Source organism: Athene cunicularia (assembly GCF_003259725.1).
Source record: "Athene cunicularia isolate RWA chromosome 3 unlocalized genomic scaffold, athCun1 chr3_part1, whole genome shotgun sequence".
NCBI lineage: Eukaryota > Metazoa > Chordata > Aves > Strigiformes > Strigidae > Athene > Athene cunicularia.
Window position 1 is genome coordinate 56633833 of NW_020799097.1, and position 16358 is coordinate 56650190.

At 38.9% G+C, this 16358-nt stretch overlaps 1 protein-coding gene across 1 annotated transcript in view; it reads left to right on the forward strand.

Annotated features, from left to right (window-relative positions):
- Positions 1 to 16358, forward strand: part of CLVS2 (clavesin 2) — a 60082-nt gene that overhangs the window by 2337 nt on the left and 41387 nt on the right. The window contains exon 2 of the mRNA XM_026845228.1: positions 8383 to 8557. Within this exon, the coding sequence (XP_026701029.1) occupies positions 8383 to 8557 (175 nt within the window). The remainder of the gene's footprint in view (positions 1 to 8382; positions 8558 to 16358) is intronic.

The following is a 16358-nucleotide window of genomic DNA, read 5'->3' on the forward strand; positions in this document are numbered from 1 at the left end:
TGTATAAGAGACAGCCCCAGTTCCTAGTCAAAAGAACAGCAAGAGTTTGAATTCAGAGATAAAGTAGCATTTAAAAAACAAATGCCATGTGAAAAGAGCAGGTTTATTTTCCTCTTATTTTTAGATGTGCTGATATTTAAACTATGAGAGATAAGCTGACACAACAGTAAATTTATTATGATCTTTTTCATAAAGTCCTATTGGTAAAATTATCGTTTATGATATAATAGGGAAGTGATTGGGGTACACAGGGGTACGGCCATGTTTGCAATTGCATCCTTATTACTTTTCAGCACTGCCCGCCAGTGGTACGCCTCTCCTCCAGAGTGAGTGATTTGTTTTCAGATAGACCACTCAGACAAAGGGGAGAGAGCTGAAGCCCAGCTATGGGGAGTGGCTTGCTCCAAGGCACATGACAAGTCAGTGACAGATCTGGGAATGGAGCTAGGTCACTCTCTTTTCTAATTAGTTTAGTGTCTTCCATTATCTGATGTTCAGCAACTGAGCCTTGGGAGCACTGTGTATGGAACATATACTAGAGCTGCTGCACAGTATGTCTCAAGCTTATGCCTTAACTGACTTGAGATCTTACAGGATGTAAACCAGTGCTCTTCTTACAGCACACTGGGAGGATTACTTTTCATAGTCTGTCTTGTTAGGACCTCTTCATATGCTTCATAAACTAAGGTAATAGAGCACAGCAAGCCTGCAAATTTATCATGCGTGTACAACTTACTATGGCCAGCATGTAACAATTAGAAATAAGAAGTTCCAATTTGTTATTTAAATGAATAGCAGACATACTATAGATGATTTATATAGCACCAGCAGCCGATGATTTACATAGTTCCAATTAGAAAGAAAAGCGTGGGAAGTAGAAAATTCCTATGGTAAAACAAGCCTGTATACTAGATGTTAAATCATTAAACTAAAGCAGGGCCTGAAAAGTGTACCAGATGTCCTACCATCTGAACAGCTAAATCAGGCATGTGTTTCAAACAAACAAACAAAAAAAGGAAAGGTGAAGTATAGTACATTAAGTAGCTCAGCAGCTTTTCAATGGGACCCTGCCTAACTCTCCATCCTGTCTACTGTGGGGAAAGTGAAGGCAGGTGGCATTCCTGCCAGGAGGCTGGATAGTACTTGGGTAGGGATCAGCCTTCTCTATTAGCTTCCAGATTGTTGATTCATAACTACATTTGGCTTGTAGGTGTGTACGTGCATTTGAAGACTCCCTTTTTCTTAATGTGTCCAGATGGTGAAGGTTTTTTTCAGTTAATGGTACAATTAACTTCAACTCTCAGCGACATGGGGACTGTTGCCATGCATGTTTTGCTGTATGCTTTGTGGCCCCTGTACACAAATTCCCTAGGAAAACCAGTCCGTTTTGATGCGATTTATTTGAAATCTTTCCCATTATTAATTATCTCAGACTTTTTCCTAGAAAGTGCAATAGAAGAGTGCAGTGATACCTAGTTCCTGTCTGTGTCACAGTGACCCAGTCAGCTCACACCATCCTCAGTGAAGATGGAAATCCACTGCTCTCATTGCCGTTAGCTCTGCTGTTGCATCAGATGATTTACAGCAGGGCAAAGACGGAGTCCACGAGTTGGCTTTCAGAACTATGCTTTTATGTGCAGAAGTGCTAGAAACTTTTATTTTTGTCCCCTTAAATGAAGATTTAAAATCCGTAGCTAATAAGAGGCTGGTCTGCTCCTCAGCTCGCTAGTAATGCCAGGCTAGTTGGCTGGGTATTTTTCAATCTCTGATGAAAACAGTGTGACAAAATAAATAGCAGTGTTAACAATAATAGCATATTAATAATAACAAAATACCTGGTTAACAGAGTCAATTTTTGCTTGGAATTAATATCTTTCAAATAATAATTATTAACTAGTAAAACCACTGTCATTTTTTTAGACTTTCATTCTGCTCGTTGATGCTGTCGTATTGTTTCCTAGCTTTTCCTCAGATATTCCAATTATCCCTTGTATTTAGACTGAGTGTTTTGGCTAGGGATCTTTTTGGTCAATGCTAATGTAAAATTTATATCAGCTGAAGCTTCATTCGTGGCTGTGACTGTTAGACACTGGACTACATAAGGAGTAATCAATGATATTAAAACTGAATCTAAAAGCTAATCTATTAAAATATTTGAAGCAGTTTCTATTTTTCTATGCATTTTTGTAACACTGGTGGTGCTTTTTGTTCTTAGAATAAGGGCTCCCAGGGCACACTTGCCACTGTTTAAGTGGAATAGCTGTAAGAGGACTTTCAATCTTCCATCTTTTCAGCATTCAAATCTGTACTCTAACTGACAAACCAAGGAGATCTGAGGCATCATTTCTAGGTACTCCTTCGTGTATTGCGAAGGCTTCTGTTTCACTGAAATTCTAAAAACATTAAGCCAGAGTAGTAGGTTAGAAATGGGTAGTAGTAGTAGTTTAGAAATGGGTATTAGGTTAGAAAGCTCAGAGTCTTGACCAGCTTTCTCTTTTAAACCACAGTGCCACAAAGGCTCATTTGACAGAAACCTTTACTTGTCCAAATGCTGATGAGCTCAAAATACAGATTGTGAGTTCCTTACATGTTTGGGACCTTCAGGACACATTTGGCTTAAATTCAAGCAAAGAAAACTTACCGTTCTCTTCTACCATCTCTTCTAGTTAACAGTGTGCATCTGAGAGGCAGACTCATGCCATTCAGTTTTAATTCTCAAAATAACTTGAAATTTCTTGATATGGGGGAGAGGGAGATGACAAGTAGCAATAGAGATAGTAGGGCAACTCTGCCAAATCAGATTATGTTATTCAGTGCACAAGTGAATCGACTGGAACCAGAATCTGGTTAAACATATGATATGGTGGATGCCACCCATCATCAAGAACATAAAACATCTGACATAGCTGGATTTGACATGAGACATCTGTACCCTGCATTCTCCCTGTCTCTTTATTTTGGCCTGGTGGAAATCACAGTGGCCTCCGGGAGTGAAGGGGATGCGTAGACCACATATCCAAGAGGCAAAGATGAAAGATCATAATGAAGTACTACCAAGAGTTGATAGCAGTGTTTGCCAGACTGTTTTTTCCCAGAAATCCTTGGAAATACTTTGAATCTGTTCCTGTCCCATAAAAAATTATCAAAGAACTTTTCTGTAAAGGGGAAATTGATGCCGCTGATAAATTACAAGAGAGGGATGCTCAGTTGATTGTTTGAGCTCTTCTGTTCTTGACAAATCAAGACCTCAGCAAGGCATTACCCTAGAAAGCTCTGTCGCTGTTGTGGTAGAAATGGTAGCCATCCTGAAGCCTTTGAAAGAATCACTGTCACTGTGGCTATTAACTTGTCAATCCTTCCCAGGCTCATTGCTTTAAAGTCAACTTGAATGAAAAATTTCAAGAGGTAGCAGATGTGTCTGCATACCAGTCCCTACCTCATTTGAACTTAATCTGGGAATCACACAGTACAGGAACATTAAGAGTACGTTATATATGTGATAACCTATTTCCAGCATTTGTTATTCACATTAACAACTGGCCTGAAAAAGTTGTCAAAGCTCTCCATTGAATGAAGCATGGCTCTATAAATAGAGGGCATCAAATAAATTTAAATTAACCATGAGTTCTTGATTATCCTAGCAATTAGTAATACCTTGCTAGCTACAGTATATCCCAAAAGTCTGTTTAAATAAGTGAATGCAACTGAACTTAGCCATAAATAAGGTTTTATTTCTGCACAGCCTAACCCCACACTACTACAGAACGTGCACTGCAGCAAATCAGGTCCAGAACACCCTATGTACCTGACAGCACTGGCTTTGTAAAAGCGGGGCCAGGGCAAAATGAATGATTTGCGGTCCCCTTAAATATATGCTGTTACTTAAAGCAGATTGGTAAGAGTGGAACAATACCATCTTCCCCTCAGACTGAACACCATGGTCTCTTTAAATTTTAAGGCTAATATGTTGATTTTTTTCTTTTTTTTTTCCCCCATTTTGAAGTAGAAAGGGAATCAAAGCCATCTTGGACCAAATTAATTTCACACTCACTAGCTTATCCTGGTTTTCTCACTTTTGATTGGTTATATTTCTATATCTTTATGGAAAGTAATTTCAGTGTGGAATAAAAGTTTCAGCAACACAATCCAGAATAATTTTTCCTACCTCTTTTTACAATAGGCTTTTAATTTCCCCGAAGTCCAGCCAAGAATAGAGTGCATTTTATGGCAGAGCCTGTGCATCCTGGTTCTGACATGAACAGTAGTAGCAATAAGGAGAAATGTTGGACAACATGGGGCTGGAGCAGACTAAAGATGGGTCTTTATGCAAATAACTCTGTGCTGTGTGAAAGCTTCAGTATAGTTTCTTTAATCATGTTCCATTTGCTTGGGCTGTTTAGCTGATACTTTCAGTATTCAGCTTGCCATTTGTATCACCTAAGATTTCATCTGACACACCGTTTTTACATTTCTGGCTTGCCTCAGCATGTGTCCAGAGTAAAAGCTGCTTTAAATATCCACTAATGGATTTGTCTTTCTTGTCTGGTTTTCTGTACTGTACTTAAGTAAGCTATCAAAGACAAGAGAAGAAGTCTTTTACAGAATGAAGGATAGCTCCTGTCTTCAACTGTTTGCCCTGAAGAGTATTTGAGGTGTGAAGCTTGGCTGTTAGTGACATTTCCCTGTATACTCCTGGTGTGGCTTTTTAGACTTAAAGAGTACTTGAGATACCTTCCTCTGGCAGAAAGTGTTCTTGTTTGCTTTTATCTAGACCTGTGTTCTTCAGAACTTGTTTTCACTGAGAGGACAACCTTTTGTCTTTTTCAGTAAATAAACATGTAATATCATCATAGTTACTGTGGACTGTATTTCTTACACTAAGCAAACCTGCTTAGGTTATGGTGATGGTGAATATGCCATAGATTTGTGGAGGCTCAGCCCTGTGACTGTTGGTTACTCTCTGTGGTGGCTGAAATCCTGGTCTCATTGATGCGTGGCAGTTTTCCCGTTGACTTGAATGAATTCAGGACATAACCAGTTGTATTTGTGTTTACATGTATACACCTATATATTTATCACATAGGTATATATAAAAGCATTTTATGGTCAGTCTTAGAGACCTGATTGGCCTCATAAACAAAGAATCCTTATGTCTAATGCACCAGACTTCTAGCAGACTTGTGCCACTAGGGAGCTGTTAAACCAAGGCATGTGATGTCTTCTTGAAGTACCTAGGGAGGACATTAGAGATCTACAGCAGGAACTTTAAACCCATCTTCTTGGAATGGATGTAGGGTGCTTGCAGCAGCATTCTGCTTCATGGAGCTCTCTTATGGAGAGAGAATGAGATGCTCAGAATAGGGCAGCATAAATGTTAAGTGGGGTGGAGGCTAATTTTAGGATTTGAGTATTTCTAATATCTCTTTCTTGTATGAGTTCTGATAGATGATATTCCTCAGACTGAGGCATTATCTGCTCTCCCAGTGACTCATCTGATATAATTTCTTTCCCAGTGCAAAGTTTCCCATGGGAAGGCCTCTTACAGGGTGTATCTCTATCTAATTTAATGGAGCGGTAAAAAAAAAGGTGTTTCTGAGACCTCCACCACTTGTGGAGGTAACCAGGGGTTTGAAGGCAGTTGGCCATACTCTGAGCCTAGCGTTGACCTCGAACACGACTCTGTAAGCCTCCTTCCCTCAGGCTAAGCATGTGTTTTAATCCTGATGCTGGCAGTTGTGCAAAAATGCATGTCGTATAGGGGATTTTTAGTTCCCATGTTGGTTAGGTGCCCTCCACTGCCCGTGCACCAGTGTTGTGTTGAATAGGAAGACTAGTCTGCAGATGTGCTAGGCAAACTAAGACCTTTTTAGTGCCAGTAAAAACGTCTGCAGTCTTCACGCTGCCAAACAGTCCCTACATGCCCCATTATACATTTGTGAATTTGTCTGGGAAAGAGCTGATCAATGATTTAATTTTTCCTCAGGTTACTCTTCACACTGTGGCACTGGGGGTGTTTGCTTATCCAGAGGCCTCAGCTGTGATGGTGGCATATTTTCCCCATGTGTCCAGCAGTTGGGCCTAGGGGAGCTGCTCTGCCTGGGGAGAGGGGTAGCATCAGCCAGGCTGTGCCCATGGTGTTGGCTCTGCCATGCCAGCTCCTGTGCCCCCTGGGCAGGTTTGCTCAGGGCAGGCAGGGTGCTTCAGGTTTGTTTCACTGTGCCTACTGCAAAAATAGAGTTCTGGCCTAATTTCTTTAATGATCAAATTGCACTAACACTTTTAAGGATCTGGGTTTTGAGCGTTTTCCTTCAAAATAGGTTTTAAGATATGTCTTTTTTTCCCATGGACAAAATTCCATTTAAGGAAATGGCCTTTTTTCTTTTTGTTTTTTTTTCCTTCCAAAATGAAATGGAGAATTTTAACGAATTTTAACATTTTGAGGATTTCCACAGGGAACTGACAGAGAATTTTTCTTGTGCTGTTTCCTCTCCCAGTTGAAAAAACTTGAACAAAAAAAAAAGGGAGCATGCCCAACTTCCTGTAAACCTTAGATCTCAGAAAAGTAAAGCCTTAGAAAAAAGTTAAATCTCGGAAAAGTGGGAAGGAGAGGAGTAAATATAAAAACTTTTATCCCAGTCAACCAAACCAAATTCAAAACAAAATAAGGATATCTAAAATGAAGAGAAGAATTGTGTAAAAAAGTGCTTCTCCTAACGTTTTCTGTGGAAAACTCTCTTCCTTTTGTTCACTGGTGTTCAACTGACATTAAGAGAATCCTTTTCTAGTCCCTTTTGTAGGAATACATAGTTGGGGAGTTTGCTGAATTTTAGTTGGCTAAAAAAAAGATGGAAAGATGCGAGGAATCAGCAAGATCAGATTAATTTCATTTGTGTTATTTCTTTTTGCAGATATTTTCAAAACATAGTTATATGTACACAGCAGAACAGTGTATTCACTATATTAAAGCAAGTAGAATTCACTATAGTTTAATTTCTAAATAAGCACATATGTTCTTTGCTACATATGCAGTATGGTGAAGATTTCTCTGGGGACTCATAATTTTGAGAACTATGTTTGATGCCATCATAGGAGACTTTTAAAGGGCCTTATTAAAAAATATCTACACAAACACAAGATTTAACACTTTCTCTTGTTCCTGGAATATTTGCTTATCTGATATTTTTCTGGTTTAGTTTTCTAATATTGCATCTGATACTGTGGTGAGGACAAGCAAATTTACATCTGTTTCGGTAACTATTTATCTTACTTTTAAAGAAGATTTTTAGATGTAAAACATAGTTAACCTGGAAAAAATAAAAACGTAAACCACTACTTTCATAATTCTTAAAAAACCCCAGAAAATTCAGATGTTTTGCCTTTTTTAAAAACCCAATAAGCTAAACTGCAAGTTGATTAATAACTCTATTATATAGCAGTCTAAAGATGTCATTGGTGTATATATTTAAGTTATTCAGCTGCTGTATTAGGTACTTTAGCTTCAAAAAAGAAAGATTGTACTCAACAGGGCTTAGCAATATGGAATTATGTCTTCTTTTACAAGATCATTGATCTAAGAAAAGATTATGTGCTTATAAGTAAAACAATTACATATTGTAGGTGGCATCTCTACCACCCAAATTTAACATAGAATATTCTAGGACTGATGAAAATCATGTTCCAAACTTACTCCTGAAACTACAATTTGGGTATACAAAGTACTCAGTACTCAGAAGACAGTTAAATAACTCTTAAAAGATTGCTGTTGCTCTTAACCAGAAATGCCTCAAAGCCCTAGTGTGTATTACTTTCTGCTTTCAAGATCCTTGAGTTATCAGTCTTCTGTAATACCCTTTGTAGATTTAAGAGAAAGCATTACCCAGAGGGAGGGACAAAGAGAGCATGTGGAAATCCCTTTTTTAGCTGATACTTTTGTAGAAGCTGTTATATCAATCCCTTGGAAAAATATAGGAGGAAATTTTGGGTCTAGGTTTCTGGTGTTCAACTCAGGTTTTGGTATCATTATGATTTTAGAAAAGAACAGCTTCCATAGGTAAGTTTGTACAGACATTTAATAAAATGCATAGATATTAAAACAGAGTAGGAGACTACAGGTAAGTTATCTGCTTTTGGTGTATTATATTCTTTTAGTTTGTTCTGACTGACTGATGGTCTAGATGTACATAATCCTGCTCCAGAGGATGCGTTCAACTAACTGAACTTTTGAGACTTTCCCAGCTTTACATACCCATGACATCTGAGGATACTTTTGTACTCCTTTGATTTAAACATTTGACAAGCAGTAAAAAGGAAGAATGCTCAGAACTTCTCCATGTCCATGGCTGTTGTTTCTTGCCTAACTGAATTTCCCCTTGACGTTCACAGGTACACACTGGTGGATATTTTGCGCGCCATACTTCTTTCTTTAGAAGCCATGATAGAAGACCCTGAGCTTCAAGTGAATGGATTTGTTTTGATTATAGACTGGAGCAACTTCACCTTCAAGCAGGCCTCCAAGCTCACACCAAGCATGCTTAGATTAGCCATAGAGGGCCTTCAGGTAACATTCTTATCTTCTTTTCTTTCTTTTACTAATTCTTCTTCATTCTGCAACTTGTTACAAATCTAGGTGGCTAAACAAACAAAACAAAAATCCAAGAACTTCTGAAGAGCAAAGCTGCTAACACCTTAAGGTATGGGTGAACAGGCAAGCTACAGAGGCACAAACTAATATGTGTGCTCAGTCAGGTAACTGTAGTAACTCCTGGTGTGTAGGCTTCTTTTTTTTTGCCATAAATAAGAGGTAACTTCTCTGTCTTTATTCTGAAGTGGCTGGCTTCCTGTAAATTCTGACTGTAACTGCTGCAGCAAGTTAGAAGTAATCAGTTCATCTTGTCATTTTGCACAGGGCTAATGAAATATGTGTTGGTTTTTATGGTTGATTCCACTGGAGAGAGGTTCTACATCGTTTGTTCTGAAAAGTGTGGGGCACTGTGATTAGACAGTTAGCTGCGAGTATTTACTCAATTCAGCATGTGCTTGGCTCTTTTGCTGGGTCAGGATTAATTTGTGCAGCGGTTTCTGGGACTGAGTATACAGTGATTTAAATTTCTTTTTGCTCATTGTAAATGCACATGGCAAAGGCACATTGGTGGAAAGGATACTACATAACTCTTGGCTGCCTCCTATGATCTTTAATGCTTATTAAAATGAAAAACTAGAACCTGTAAAGTAGTTGTTTGCTGCGAAAGCTTGAGTTGCTATGTTAAAAATATCAGTAATTCACTCCTGTGGCAGTGTGCCTTGGTTCTACAAGGACATATATTCCTTTTCTGTGATGTCTGTATCATTTATACATTTTTATTACTCATAAAACAAAATAACAGCCTTATCTTTGAACTTTCTTCACTTTGATATTGCTATTTTTGAAGGAACTTGTATAGCAGTAGTATGGAGTTTTATCTAAATCTTGAAATGGCTTATCCAGTATTCAGCCTGATGTTGCACACAGAAGGCTGGTGACAGTCATGAGACAAAGATCTCAATTTTCATTTTGTTGTGTTCCTTATGCAATGGTGTGATTCCATGGTCTTGAGAACTGTATCAGAAGGCAGCAGTGAGATGTGTACTCTTAACAGTGCTGCATTTCCTTATATTGCTTACAAAGTTGTTTTATTTTTTTGCTGTTTTTCAAAGTTTGCCACTGTTTTCTTGTTTAGAACATGAATAAATACTGGAGTAGTCTTTTTAAATGGTGATGTTTCTTCTTAGACTTTAATCAGAGTTGATTATTTTGAGGAGAGCTGCAGTGGATAATTGCATCTGAAAATACGATGGATGACATACCAGACTTCAGGTGGGCTCTGAGACTGTTCTGCCAACAGATAGTTCATTACTGAGTTGAGGTGAAGTCAACTTATGCATGCCCCCAGCTTCGTATGTTCCAATATCCTGAGTCTGATGGTGGCCAACACAGAGGGCATAATTTTGTGCTCACTGTCTTCAGTCCTGTTGACTCCAGAGATGTAGAACTGGACATGAAATTCTTCAGAACAGGGAATGAGAAGGCAATGAAATGGCAAATGTGAGATAAAACTCTCACAGTGCTTGAGGAATCTGTCCTAATCTATGATAGATATTGTTACCTGTAAGCATGACCTTTTACAAGGCAGTAGCCTTGAATAAAGCAAGTAGTTGGGCTCTCACAATACAGTGTTTAATTTTCTGTGGAGGACCACTGAGGGAAATAAAGGGCTAAAATTCTTTTACTAGTAAAATTGATTGACTCTCTAATGATATTTTCCCAGTAGTTGTACTACTTGGGGAGTTGTTTATATTTAATTATTTTTTTTTTTTTTTAAATTTTTCTTAGACACTTTTCTGTGTAAAGATATATTAGAAGCAATGGAAAGGACTAATGACAACTATACTGAGCATCTTGGAGGGAGAACCTAACTTTAAAACCAGTTGGGATCAGGAAGGAAATAAGAGGAAAGCATGTTGCAAAGGTGGTACAGAGAGACCCTGGGCAAGGCACAGGTTTATTTGCACCTTGTGAGATTTCACTCCTGAAATGTTACATTCCTTTACCCTCAACAGGGATTGCCTTTTCTTTTATTTAGGACAAAAATGAGTAGCGGAAACATCATTATGAATGCTGCAAAGTAAAAAATGCTTAGTCAGGTGGTATGAAGAAGAACAACTCACACACAATGTTTATTTATGATCTTTGTAAATACTCTCTGTTTAATCAGAGAAATGGAATTTACTTTGGCTTATAAGATTTAACAGGGCTCAAGATGCTGAACTTTACCATTTGGGGAATTTAAATATTTGTGTTACTTGGTGGAAAGGGACAGGGAAAGTGGGATTAGTGACCACTGAATTTGATGTTAACCAAATCCCTTTGCCTCCTGAATTAAATCTACTAAATTTGCATTATATTTGCTCAGCTTCCATGGTGAGCAGAATATTCAGTATGGTACGTACCAAAGAGAGTTGATTACAAGCTATGGCATTTCTGGGTTCTTCACAGCTGCTTATTTTTTAGGAAACTGCTTTTGAAAGTAAGATAAGTAAATATATACAGTTTTCTACTAAAGAAAAGTTCTGCTATACACTTTGTTTGCATATATATTTTAAATGGGAGTATGAAAAGAATCATACCCCTAACTGACTTGTATACATTAGAAAAACCTCATAAGTAGTTGTTTTCAGGAAAAAAGCCTTTTGACCATGGAATTTTTAATGTTAAAGGACAGTGATTATCTATAAACTAATGTGAATTTCCAGCATATCCATCCCAACAGTGCTGAACCAACCAGTTGGTGCAGTGTAGGTCAGTGCTGATTTTTAGATCAAATGGTTTTGCTAGCCAAGAAGCAGAAACATCCTGTGGAGGTTGGGGCACTCATCTGGGACTCCTGATGCTCCAGTCTTAGTTTACACACTGGCCTTGTGCTTTTGGAGAAAAGGAGCAATACTCTTCCATGCAGATGTTGGTGGCTACAATATTTGTGGTACACCTTGTCTGTGAGAAGGATTTGCACTTCAAGCCCTGTAGACTTTCTGTAGTGAAGAACAGGAACATAAGCAAATACAACATGTAATACTCTATTTTCTGAGAAAGGTCTGTCTGGATTAGGTGCCTAGGAGAACCTCAGAGCCTGAGCAGAAGGAAAGCATTCTTTGAGAGGTAAGACCAAACCCCATGCTCTGACTTAAGCACCTTGTGTGGGCTCTCCCCAATGTATTCAGTGCATGGGTGTGAATACCAGTTTTTAGGTGCCCGCTTCTCCCCATTCATTGGTTTCTGTAGCCAAGCACTGATAGCACTGATTGTGGACTTTGTGAAAGAGCTCATGTTACTCAGCAGGGTGGGTTCCTGAAAGCAAGGGGTGTTACTGCACTGTGTGACTTGAATAAGTCCCTTTCAAAAACTACAAAATTTTGCCTCTTTTACCAGCAAGGAGTTACAATCTACTTGCTTCAGCTACTTTTCCCATAGAAAGTGGAACTCTTGAGAGCTCAGAAGCAAACCATTTCTAACTTTCCATAGACAGTGATGAACAATAAGCTCTTACCACACAAGAATGACACCTTTATGTTATGGTCTAGTAAACAGCTCTATGAAAATATCATCTCAATACATAATGTTGGTTGAAAAAGCAGATCAGATGTTGGGAATTGTAAGGAAAAGAATGGAGAGCAGGGATGGCGAAGCCACTGCAAAAATCTGTGCCATCACTTCCCTCTTGAATGTTGTGGACAGTTCTGATTTTCTGTCTCAGAAAGGCTCTGTAGGACTGGAGAAAGGCAAAAACCCCCAAAAGTTATGGGCTGGCTTCTGTACAAGGAACAACTAAGTTGGCTGAGATTCTTCTGGATGGAAAAACTGGAGGGAAACTACAGATACCTATAAAACAATAGGATCACAGGATAATTCCGCTTGGAAGAGACCTCAGGAGGCCAGCAAGTCCAACCTCCTGCTTAAAGCAGGGTCCATTATGAGGCCAGACCAGGATGCAGACAAGGTCATGGGTGGCTGGAGAGAGTTGACAAGCTGCAGATGTTCTTTGTTACCTTCATTTTAAGAAATTAGCATCATCAGATGATACTAGTAAGAGCTTGGCTCTTTATATGACACGGCGATTCTTTGTACAGTATCTGAGTAATCTGTGGAACTCCTTGCTGTGTGGGAATTTTGGGTGCTAAAAGTTTAGTTGTGTTCAGGGAAAATGGATAAGACTGTGGAAGATAAATGAACCAAGGATTACTAAATATGTAAAAACCACATCAAAGTTCAGAATTCCTTGGGCTGCACATATTTGGAGATGAGGTGAATGCTGAGTGAAAATATCACATATGCTGTCCACATTGTTACTGCTCTAGGCTCTCATTTTTGGCCTCTATTAAGGACAGGATATGGGGTTAGATGGACTTCTGGTGGGACATAATTAAGTCAAGTGTATATTCCACCCTGTCTTTCCCCCCTTTTTTTATAACCTTTATTTCATTTTACTGGTCCTGGTACTCCCATGGCCCCTTCTGCCCGAATACTGAGCTGGGAACACTTGGGCAGAAGGAGGAAGTAAGTTCTGGGTATGATTCTTTTCTTTCTGGTAGTCCTTTTATAGCTACCCATATGGGCTTTTTATTAAGTATCAAGAGCATTGTTTTCACAAAGCACGTAAAAACAGTGTCAAAGACCAAAAATCCAATCTGAAAATTGTATTGAAATTTGAGGTTTATTATTAACTCCAACAGACAGCTTTGGGGGTAATTATAAGTGAGCTTTGCAAAGTGGAAAATTTTGGGTATGCATAAGACACTTTCACCGATTAACTGATATTTAGGATTCTAAAACCTGGAACACTAAATCCTTTTAAATACTTGATTTCTGTTTAGCTTGTAATAGTAGCTGCATACATGACAGATTTGTTTTGCATGTTGTCACTCAGGCAGGCTGTACCTCCAAATGCTTAGTAAAACTGGGTAGTTAATGGTGGCTGAATATTAATGTTTTTCCTTTCAGTAAAAAGCTGGGGAAAAAGAGATGACACACATTTAAACTGGGAGCTGAACATATGTGGACAGACAGCATTGTTGCACAAGACAAGATGCTTTTGCATTGGGGATGTTTACAGAAAGAGAGAGTGGTAGTGTTGTAGGGGACAAGGCAGGTCTTTCAACTCTGACTTTTTATTTTTTTGTAACAAAGGAAGGCTTCATAAGCTAAAACTAACTTGTTACTGTGAACATGAAAACAAACCAGAAAGAACATGAAAACAGCATGCTTGTAGCTACTATTGCTATCCAAACCATCTTTCAAACAGCTGTTCTTGTGAGTTGTAAGGACAATCTCCCCAATCAGATTTGCTGTGGCCATGTAAGGTGGAAGTAACCAGAGCATGTACAGTCTGGTGATGAAAGGGACAGGATTTACTACTCCCATCTTCTTTAAGCATGAACTTCATCAGTATCTTACAGGCAATCTTATCTGAACATCATGGTTGGTTCACCTTTCTATTTAGATATCCACAGACACCTCTTAAATTTTGCCACCTAGTTCTAGACTACTTCTATTTAACCAGCACGTTGCAGTGTCAAGAATTCATAAGTCAGGAACTTGCAATGCTAAGGATGCCTCTGAAAACAGTATTTTGACTTCATGTAATTACGTGGTCACATCCCCTGTGCAGTGCGTAAGATTGTTAATAATGAGTTTAAGAAACAGTTAACTCAGTACTAGCAATGAGTATCAATGAGCAGTAAACCACAAAAAGAAGAGATTTAAATGTTCTTGCATCCAAACTAAAACCATAAAAAACACTCATTCAGTGTTTGAGTTTTCCACCAGTTTTTCAGAATAGGGTCCTGACACTTCACATAGTGCTTGGGAGGATGTTAAAAAGTAGCAGGCTCTAGCTTGTAATAGGAGTATCTTCTGCTTTCAGGAGGGCTAGTAAATCATGTAGCTGCTTTCATTCAGTTTTTTATCAAAGAATTAAGCTGTTTGTAAATGCTAGAGTCCCCTGAGCTCAGGACCAGTACAGATACTGGAGGAATGTGCTTGTAAACAGTACAATTTTGTACCAGTTCAGCTCACGTTCTGTAGCAGCAGCAGAATGGGATATTTTTCCTAAGAGCTTGTTACTTTACAAGAGTTTGCATATCTTCCCTACTTGTAAAAAGGCCATCAAAAAGGCTTTCCAGCAATTTACTGTGGAAACAGCATGGACTGGAAGTGATTGTTAGTTCTAGCTCCTCATCTGCTGTCTGGATGGGCTTAACCTGTCAGGTGAGAAAGGACTTGATGGCAGGAGATCAAGTTCGCTTGCTTAGAGGCATGTCTGTATAGACAGACATTATTCAGTGTGGTCCCAGCTGTTAGCCTGCTATCTGAAGACAGAATAATTAATTTTCTTGCCAGATTCTTTTATGATGGTCATCAATAAAAAAAATAAATCATTGAATGCCTTTCAAATGGTAATTTATTTATTCTCACAAACACACTTTTAAGATGAGAAGATACTGTTACTTTTTTTTTTTTTTTTTTTTTTTTTTTTTTTTTTTTTTTTTTTCCCCAGCCGAGAGCTATTCCACTGAATGATTACTGCTAAAAGTGGCTGCTAATTTGTGGTGCCCACTGTGACAGGCCGTGGTCTGATTTTTCAGTCATCTTTTATATGTTTAATGTTCAGCTGCCATTTATTTTTGATCAGGAAAATTCAAGATTTCTAAAGTCTTGATCCTGAACCCCCAAGCCAGGAGCCTGAATTCCAGCATAGCCTAAATTTAGAGCTCCTCATTAGATGCTCTTTGGATGCATGTAATGCCACATGGGCTGCCGTCTCTTTGAAACAAATAGTAAGAAGCAGTAAACTGAACTCCCCTTTCACCCCCAGAAACTCTGCCGTGTAGCATCTTACTGAAAACTGCAAGGATGCTTAATGGAGTTAAATATCTGCTACCCAAACTGCTACTGGAGCTAGTGGAGTAACTGCCTGCAGTAGGTTGACATCCTTCATGTGAACCTGCACTAGAAAGAGAGTGGGCACTTTGCCAGTGTTTTGCAGATACTTGCTTTAAGCAAGGCGTGATTAGTTGTGGGGATCTTGGCTTTCATACAGGCTCTTTGATCTAATTGGTACGGACTTTTCTGCCCATTCTTCCTGACCTTTTCCCTCTGAGCAGCCTTTGCCCCAGTCCTACTGCTTCCACAGTTCCTCATCCCACTCCTGTTGACATGGCCTTACTTTGTACTAGTCTTCACTGATGTGGGGTTTTTTTTTGTCTCAATGTCCTGATGTCATGCTCCAAAATCAGTCACTGTGGGTGACTGGGTAAGTTCATCTTAGACTCATTAGCAGGTTTCAGCCTTTTGTGGTCTCGCTGTCCAAATGCTCTTCATATCTGTCATCTAATCAGCTTCAGATCTCCCAATTTCAGACCTCCTCTTAACCAGTGTTCCCATTGCTCTTTGTATCACTCTAGAAAGCAGCACTAGAGAGTGAGTCTTGACCTATTCACATATCAAGTGAGTCCTCTAGCCATCAGACTGTTAAGGAAATGGTCCTTGTAGTTTCTCAGGCTGGAACTGGTTTGTTTGGTATATCATCTCAGTGCTCATAAGGCTGGGCAGGAGATGTTGGGAGCTTCTGGGGATGTAGTGAAATGACATCGCATGATCTGGGAAAAGATTTTTTTGTACCTTAAGTTTTCTTCTACTTCAACAAAGTAGCCATTTTTAGAATAGAATCCAGTGGAAATGCTCATAGTTGACACTTTTCCATCAACAGAAAAACATCCAATTACAATTATTGCATCTCAAGAAAAAGAAAATAGGAGATGCTGCTTCT